Source organism: Cajanus cajan, chromosome 6, assembly GCF_000230855.2.
Source record: "Cajanus cajan strain Asha chromosome 6, NIPB_CcT2T_4, whole genome shotgun sequence".
NCBI lineage: Eukaryota > Viridiplantae > Streptophyta > Magnoliopsida > Fabales > Fabaceae > Cajanus > Cajanus cajan.
In genome coordinates, this window is record NC_138522.1 from 49,144,630 (window position 1) to 49,153,929 (window position 9,300).

The 9,300-nt window shown below is 29.8% G+C and overlaps 1 protein-coding gene across 1 annotated transcript; it reads left to right on the forward strand.

Moving 5' to 3' along the window:
* The first annotated feature begins 819 nt into the window (after positions 1 to 819).
* On the forward strand, positions 820 to 3,766 carry LOG8 (Putative lysine decarboxylase family protein). The gene is made up of 7 exons (XM_020356799.3): positions 820 to 1,231; positions 1,586 to 1,683; positions 1,796 to 1,826; positions 2,291 to 2,390; positions 2,560 to 2,630; positions 2,709 to 2,852; positions 3,486 to 3,766. The coding sequence occupies exons 1-7, from the start codon at positions 1,118 to 1,120 to the stop codon at positions 3,576 to 3,578; spliced, it is 651 nt and encodes a 216-aa protein (XP_020212388.1). The 5' UTR covers positions 820 to 1,117; the 3' UTR covers positions 3,579 to 3,766.
* Positions 3,767 to 9,300: the final 5,534 nt, after the last annotated feature.

A 9,300-nucleotide genomic window follows, 5' to 3' on the forward strand; every position in this document is an offset into this window, starting at 1 on the left:
CATAACTGTTTCCTACATATTTCTTTCTCTTTTTCACTTTTTCAAGCTATATTTCTATCTATCCTTATTTGATTTGTTTTCGTCCTTTTTTTGGCAAATCTCTTTTGGATGTTCTAAACTTCCAATTATGTCTCATACCCTTCTTAATTCATCACAGACTATGACATATCTCCGGGTAAATAAAAAAACTATCCAAATAAAATATCACCGTTTTTCAATAAAACCGAGAAAACATCATTATTATAGTTTTTGAAGGGGAAACAGAATTCTCAAAAATCACGTATCAACATGGTTGAATAATTTCATTATAACTATTATTTAATTAAAAACATCCTATCACTGTTCAAACTTTTGAACTCCGCTCTGCTGGAATTCTTAAACAAACACGAGTTGACAATGATAAATAATGTATCTCGTTGATTATCATTTACCTTTTTAACCCTATATTTATTTTGTTACTACGTTGTAGATAAGGAATTTTATCAAAAAAAATGTGATTGTCCATTTTTAATTGGTCTCCTATCTTAACTATGTCCTTTTCATTTGAATATTCAAATACAAAACTAAAAATTCAAACCTAATTTTAGTCGGAGCAACTTAGAATATAAGCATATTCACTATATTATATTATTGCGTGTATATAAAATGAGAATACGACACATTAATCTCGAGTATAAAATTCCACAAAACAGTCAATTTTAGCTCCTTTTACAAGAAGATACCCTGATAAAATGAATGGTGATGTAGGATTATATGATCGGTTAATGAAGCACATAGAATAGAACCCTAAATTTGGCTATTGTGACAGTGTGAATTAATAGTAGTACTGTGTATATTAAAGTTTACAAAGCCGACAAAAAGACGTAGGATTGGAAAAGAAATAAGAGCATGTTGTGGGGTGGGCGTGCTTTGCTCACAAAAAATGAGTCCGATTTCTCTTACATCCTCTATCTCTATTTAGGATCACCCCTTGCAACAAAGTTTCTGGCTTTTCTCCATAGCTCTAAAAGTTATTAGAGTAAAGCTAAATAATACTATAGCGTTAAGGGTTCTCTCTTCTTTATTTTGTTTCTTCTTCGAATGAACTGAAAACCCGCAAAGAAAGCATCGATTTTGAATGGAGGAAGGGTACCCCAGAAGCAAGTTCAAGACGGTGTGTGTCTTCTGTGGCAGCAACTCTGGCAACCGGCAAGTCTTCAGTGATGCTGCGATTCAATTGGGCAATGAACTGGTTCGTAGTTTTATTTTGCATCACTCTTCACTGTCCTATTCTCTTTTTCTCAAAAAGTTTAAGGATTTTTACATGGCCTCAGAGCACCTCCTCTGTGTTGCTTTCTTCACTTTTCATGTATTATGTTCTGCATACGTAAAGAGCTCTTGTTTTCTATGATGATACTTGTTAAAGACCACTCTTTTTTTTTTGTTTGTGGGGTGTCTTTTTTTATTTTTGTTTTTTTGATAGGTTTATCAAATTTTGTAGGAATGCATTTTGTGCTCTGCATACACATAGTGAAGAATTCATCATCATCATCTTTTTTTTTTTCTTTCTTTTTTTAATATTATAACTATATGGCGTGAATTACAGGTTAAGAGGAACATAGACTTGGTGTATGGTGGGGGCAGTGTTGGGCTAATGGGCTTAATATCTCAGAGAGTGCATGATGGAGGCTGCCATGTCCTAGGGTATGTGTATAATAAAAAAAGAAAATTACTTTTTAGTGTTACTGATAATTGATCACATTGTCTCATCATTTGTTTGTTTCTTCTTTACATTTTACCCTCACTCCACGTACAGGATCATTCCAAAAGCTCTCATGCCTCTCGAGGTATTTGTGTCACCACCTGAGCAACTTCTTTATTGATATTCAATCATTTTGTTCATTTTTCTGTCCACATGCAGTAAATTTGATCAATTGATTTATTTATTCCTGGGATTCAGTGTTATCATGATATCATCACCAACAATGCATTATTGGCATATAGTAGTAGCTTCTTTTAGCGCATATTTGGATTTAATTGGGAGAGCTGAAAAATGCTTTTATTCTAAAAAAGCAACAATTTTTTCCTTTTTCATTTTATGCATTGAAATTCGGGAATGTGCATTGAAATTTCTAAAAGCACTTTCTCAACTTTTATCCGAACATAGCCTTATTTGGCAGCAGCAGGACTTATTTATGGTTGCTATTTTTAATAATGTCCCCTATGCCATGGAAAAATTTATAGATGCTTGGGTGGAGAAAATATGATTATTGTGAATTGTGAATAATTTGTTGTCGGGAAATTTTGACAGATATCTGGTGAAACAGTAGGTGAAGTGAAAATTGTTTCAGATATGCACGAGCGTAAAGCTGCAATGGCTCAAGAAGCTGATGCATTTGTTGCTCTCCCGGGTACTTTTGCTTCAAATAATTTTAAAAAAAATAATTGATGATTACATGTCTTGTACATGTGGATGCCACTAAAATTATTCTTAATTATACGGAAATTTGTTTGTATTATTGTTGTTTTGGAATTTTGTATTGATTGTATAATATGGACTCTCACTGTCCTTATAATTAGGAGGATATGGAACCATGGAAGAGCTATTGGAGATGATAACTTGGGCCCAACTTGGAATTCATAAAAAGCCGGTAACATTGTATTTTTACTGTGTAGTACAAAATCCTTAACATAACAATCAAATGTTAACTCAATATTATCCCGCACAGGTTGGTCTACTGAATGTTGACGGTTACTATAACTGTTTGCTTGCATTATTTGACAATGGTGTTAAAGAAGGCTTCATTAAGCCTGGTGCACGGAATATAGTTGTCTCTGCTCCATCAGCCAAAGAACTTATGATGAAGATGGAGGTGTAATTTCAACTAGTCTTTTCCCCCTTACCCTTGTAAAAGAAACACATCAGAAATGTGTGCATATAAATTTGTGTTCAAATTTGTGAATTAATCCTTTGAAGATTAATTAATGGTAGATTGGTTTACTAGTGTCATGAGGAAAAATTAATTGAACATTATCATTATTATAACGTGCTAATATTCTACAATCAAAGTCAAATTGGTCACTTTAAGGGCTAATATGTGAAATCTATAATAAAGCATGGATTTATGACATTTTGCATGACTTATAACTTGGACTACTAAGAATAGATTGGAGGTCATTTTTTTTCTTCTTATATTCAATTCTCCCCCCTTATGCACTTTTGTTGTGTGACAATTATCAAGTAGGACTTTGCTGCCTTTTCTCCCTTAAGCACTTTGTTGAGTGATTGTTGTCATTTAGGACTTTACTTCTTATGTGGCAATCGTAAGCATGAAGGCTTCTAGGATATATGACTTTTTAATTTTAAACTCTCAAAATGGTCATACACATTAATAATTTCAAAGGGACTGTCTTTTCTCTTTTGTCTTATTTCCTTTAGTGGATAAAAGAAGTGTACAAATTACTGTGATGAGCATGAATTGTTGCTGACTTTTCCTTTTTTGCAGCATTACACTCCTTCACATGAACATGTTGCCTCTCATGAGAGCTGGCAGATGAAGCAATTAGGTAATTATCCAGGACGAGAAGATGCAGAGTGAGAGTGTTATTGATGGAATGTTTTTCTCCAAAATTGATTTATGATGTGATTCTTCATCATTTGAGATGTATACAAGAGCCTGCATAGATGGGGCCATATGTTGTTTGTTACCGTGTACTACGTTGTTGTTTTTATGACTGGAGTGCTAATGCTAATACATTTGCTATGCTGCTTTTCTTTTTTCTTCCATTTAATGGTCAATTGATTCTCTGCGAGATGGTCATATCTGGTTGTTACCACTCATTAAAGCCAAAAGTACTTCCAAATGGAAAGAGATGATAAGCATTTCGTGAGCACAATTTCAGTTGTGCCTAATGGGTTGGCTCCACTTTGTATTGTTTTAATTAGACAAGATAGGTTAATCAAGGACAACTTACAATTTTGGCCAACCTCAACATTGTTGGATGTTTATATCTTTTTTAGCGGTAATTATAACTATTCTTTGCCAAAGATAAATTATATTTGAGTCAAATAAAATCAATGAGTGATATAATTCTTTCGAAATATATAATATAACTAAATATAAAGAGTTCAAATTTGATTCTATTAATTAAATTAAAATAATTTCATATTGATTTATGTGACACTTATTCTCATCATATTTAGAATTAACTTTTTATAATGATTTATTATTAAATTTTGCTAATAGAATTTTTCTTGAAAAGGTTAATAAAATCTAGGGATGATTGAATGAAATACACATTAATTTTTATTTTATTAACAAGCATGTTCAAAAAAAGTTATTACCTAAACACTATATCTCTTTAATTATATCTTCCATAAATAATTATTAAAATATATTTTTTAGGTTCATCCCTGGAATATTCAGGGTCGACAGCGGTGACTAATCTCCTAGAGGCACCTCAAAGGGTGGGATAGCTGGTCCTAAGATTTAACGCGGCTGCATCCATAAGGATGGATTCGAACCCCTGACCTTGGGTAAGCGTGGATCAACCCCTACCGCTGAATCACACACTTGGGTTATTTTTAGTAGCAATTTATTTTATACTATTGTAAAAGTTTAATAATGATTATTAATTATTAGAATATTTTATCCAAAATTTTCCATTTTCTTTCCTTAGAGGATTAATCGTTATTAGATTTTTAATTTTATTAATCAAATTAGTTTGTGCCTCTATTTGATTAATATTTTTGCTAAAAAATAAAATATATAATATATTTGTTTTGATATAATATGTGAAAAAAATAAATAATTACTAATTATTAAAATATTTCAATCCAAATTTTTTTCTTTAATTTTGATGTATTTATTTTGATATAATATGTACAAAATATTTTAGTTATTATTATTGATTTTGTACATTTCTTTTGGATAAATCGATAATTATGTATTATTTTATTTTATTTTGATAATAAACATTTATATAAAAAGATTTTAAAAGGAGTTTTAGAGAAAGAAAGTTGAGAGTTTTGGAGGAAAAGGAATAATTACGGAACTCGTTTCCTTTATATATATTATAGTATTAATAGATATATAATGATAATACATCTACTCTCAACCATTATTAATTTTCACTTTATTAACGTGATTTATCCTTTTCTTTCACTTTTGCACAATTTTTTTATTAATGAGCTCTTTTGAATTGTAATTGGTATAATAATGTATTGACCTAAGTTATTTATTTTTTTTACATTTTACTTTTTATTTCAATAAAATATACATAGGTATGAATTCCACTAGCACATAATAATGACATTCAAGTTTATAATTAACCATATATAAAATAGTTGGATAAGGATTGAAACGTAATTGCCTATGCCTTTGACTAAGTAACGAGGGTTGAGTAACAGAAGTCGTAACAGAAACAAAAGAAAGAAGCCGTTAGTCATTATAATTAAATCAAGTCTAAGCAAGCTAAAACGTCACTAAACACAGGATGCGAATTAATAAATTGTTTACATAGAAAAATAGTAGAGATCCAAGTTGTTGAAATAACATTTTTCACAACTTGATATAACTGAGAATATGCCAAAATATTTTTTAGTTTAAAAAATTATTTTTTAAGAATATTTTATATATGTTTCAAAATTTTAGGATATTATTTAAATTTAAAGATACTAATAATTTATTTTGATTATTTTATGATATTTTTCCTTTTTAAGAATATATATTATCAATAATTGATTTTCTTTTTATTGTGGTTTATCACTCTATATAGAACCCAAAAATAAAGACTAAATAAACTTCTCTGCATAATATAGCTCTTCTATTTTTTTTAAAAGAAAAATAGCTTAATAGAAGAGGAAGAGGAAAACTAATTAATTACTCAAGATAGTGAGAGAGAGAGAGTATTAAATCAAGTAATCAACCGTTATGAATGCTACAAATTGCATGATTATAAATGGAGAGGTGCATTTTTTTTTAGAGTTAATCACCTGTCAGTATAAAAAAATTTTACACTGGCAATCAATTATATCTCTTAATTGTATTATATCACTGTAAACACATTTAATTTTAACAGTGACATGACACAATTAAGAGATATAATTAGTTGTTAGTGTAAAAAAATCTTATACTAACAGTATATAGGTGATTTAACTTTTTTTTTTTATCAATAGAGAGATGCATATTTAATGCACAACGAAAAGAATTTAAATGGAAAATTTGCTGACATGAAAAAAAGTATATGCTAATAGAATTGTTGAAGTATCAAGTTATGGTCTATGTAAACCTCTTTTGCTTTTGCTTTTTTTTTTTTTTTTTTCATGTTGCTACTAATGACAATCCCGTTTGAGAATCAGATAGGATTACTACCAAGTATTAATGACAAAATTCAGTCTCCAAATGCTTAACCAATTGTTTTAATAGACTGGTTTATTCTTCTTGAATAATAATATTTTGAATATGTCCAATGTTAATGGTGCAAACATACTCATTTAAAGATACTGTCTCAGAGCATTATTCCATACCTGTTTCCATGATTAAATTATTCAAAATGAAAGCAATGCAATTTGTCAATTTGATGGAACAGACTCCGATGATGGAGTTTGAAAAAAGAAAGAAAATTATAGTTTTTGAACTATGATATTCAAAGTACAACCACCCTTTGTACTCTGCATGTAGTAAAATATGGAGAGGGTGACATAAAGTTGTCAAAGAGCAAATAGTTATGAATTATTCTGAAGTCTATCCAATATAGTAATTTTACTGACATTAACTATAGAAATTGACTCTTGTATATGGTGAATGAATTTGTGAGGCATGTTTTGAGTATGGGAATTGCAATTGCATGAGACATGAATCGTGAAGGAACAAATGAACAGGAGCTGCATTGTATGGTTCAATGGTTGTTTGTTTCCCTTTGATGAGTCATTCCACTGTCTTTTTGTGTCGGCTAAGTCCCCTTTCGTTTGGTCTGGTCACGAGTCTCATGATGCCTATAAGAGATTATGAGTGGTGTGTTTGCATTATGGATTTTCACTGCACAGTACACCCCGCGTCTTAGTCCTAGTCCTTGTCGTGGTGGACCAACTCTTATGGTTGAATCACAAGATAAAGCCCAGTGGAGAGTGCTATTACTCCCTTCACCCTCACAGTCACGGGTCCCTCTTCCCTTTCTTCTTTCATCATCATAATTTCTTTCCTGTTCTCTTCAAATCCTCTTAAACTGTTTACAACACCCACTATCTGAGGATTGCATAGGTATTCAACTGTACATTTTAGAAACTGAGATTAAACCTAACTAAATTTTACAAAATTCACTTATAAAATAAATATTGTCTCTATTTATATATTTTATTATGGTCATATCATTGATTCCGATATTTTGTGTTCTTGGGGTCCCTACCATTCTACCATTGCTCATTGCTCATGTTCAATCAACTTGTGTCACTCTTCGGATAAACTTTGGTCAGTTGAAGCTCCTTGAACCTCGTGATTCGCAGTGTGAACCAATGAGAGGGTAATGATGTTGAAGACACCACTTCCTTTTGCGTTGAACATTCAAAGGAAAGTTATTAAATGCTCGGAGCATGAAATTCCTTCTTACTATACACTCTTTAATGCGTGCCACTTCATCTAAAGTGTTGAACATATAATTGGAATAAGAAGCAATAATAACCAAGTTTATGAGGTAGAGAGCACCTTACTCATTTGTGACGGTTTAAGATCGAAAATAGTCTTGACAACTGACATGTGAAACGTGTCGAAGAACTGTTAGACAAACACGGGGACCCCCCTCCCCCTCCAAGAAAAAAAATACGTATACTTTTTGAAACTCAAAACACGCACTGAAGGATGAAATGAAATAAGTGCACAAAGTAGAAGAATATTACGTCTCTTCCGATCCAAGAGGATTTCTCAAATTGTCTCACTTAATTAAGGATGATTTGTAGTAAACAATGTATTAACTCGTGTAGATACTACCAAAAATTACGAACTACAAAGTAACAACCAAGATTTTCATTTATTTCATCCACCCTGCTTGAATTTTATGTATTCTTTTTTGCTGTAGAAAAAATCCTTCTGTTTGGATCTCTACTTTCAGTCTTCACGTACGATGAGCCTTTTTTTTTTTTATTTATTTATTTATTTATTATTATTATTATTATTATTATTAAGAGAGAAATTCTACGGTAGCTTGAAAATTTAAAGGATTTTAAAACTGTTTTTATTTTATTTTTTTAAATAATATATAAACATTTGATGTTTTAGAATAATTTGATTATATTTATTATTTTCTTATATTTATATATATATATATATATATATTACATGAAATATTTGAATTTATTAAGGATATTTTTTTTATATATATATATTATGAGTCATGATAAATTGGAATTTTTCATGCAAAACAAATTGAATAAAAAATTCACAAAATCTTCCTATACTTCGACGAATAAATTTTTATTATGTTTTTTTAAGTTATTTTAATTTTTACAAAATGATTTAAAATATTTGGACTAATATTTAGTGAAAAAAAAAAGAGAGTAAGTTAATTACTTAAATTATCTATTTGTCAATAATAAATCACTTAGTGTAGAGAGAAAAAAAAAAGTAAAAGTGAAAAAAAAATACACTTTAAGTCATTTTTATTAATTTTAAAAATTGGTTGTACTAAAACATCTTAATTTAAAAAGAATATCATAACAACTCCTTATTACTACCACTACTACTATTATTATTATTATCTTTCTAATTAATTTCTGATAAATAAAAAAATGTTTGTGACTTCATCTGACCTTATCATGTAGAGATTTTTATGACAAGACACTGTTACATGGCATCGCGTGATGGAACTAGATAAACGTTTTTATAATTAAAGGACAAAAAACAAAAGATTTAGACAATTTAGGAACCATAAACAAATATAAATTACAAAAAAACTTAAAGCAAAAACTGATATATTTACAAGAAAAAAAGATATTTAAACCTTCCATATTTTATTACTTCCACTTAAGCAAAAGTCATTAAATTCCAAAGCTTATTTTCAAGTTTCTAATTTCTCATTTATTTCCTATCTAAAGTCTCTAACATATATGCTCATGGCTGAAAGCTTAAAAACTAAAGAGAGCAGGCATTTTACTTTTTCCTTAGAAGTATACATTTTTCTATTAATTGAATCATGACCTGATCATCTGCATGAATGATCTCGGCTTGAAACTTATACTATCAAATGAATTTCATGTTTGATTTCTCTAAAGTAAAAGAAAGTGCAACCATCAAGGGAAAAAAAAAAAAGGTAAAAGAATATGTAAAC

What these genes read in the sequence shown, in the direction of transcription:
- LOG8 (XM_020356799.3), top strand. Translation starts at nt 1,118, where the DNA reads ATGGAGGAAGGGTACCCCAGAAGCAAGTTCAAGACGGTGTGTGTCTTC. An exon ending in TTCAATTGGGCAATGAACTG is followed by an intron (nt 1,232 to 1,585) that starts GTTCGTAGTTTT and finishes CGTGAATTACAG; the next exon opens with GTTAAGAGGAACATAGACTT. An exon ending in GGAGGCTGCCATGTCCTAGG is followed by an intron (nt 1,684 to 1,795) that starts GTATGTGTATAA and finishes CTCCACGTACAG; the next exon opens with GATCATTCCAAAAGCTCTCA.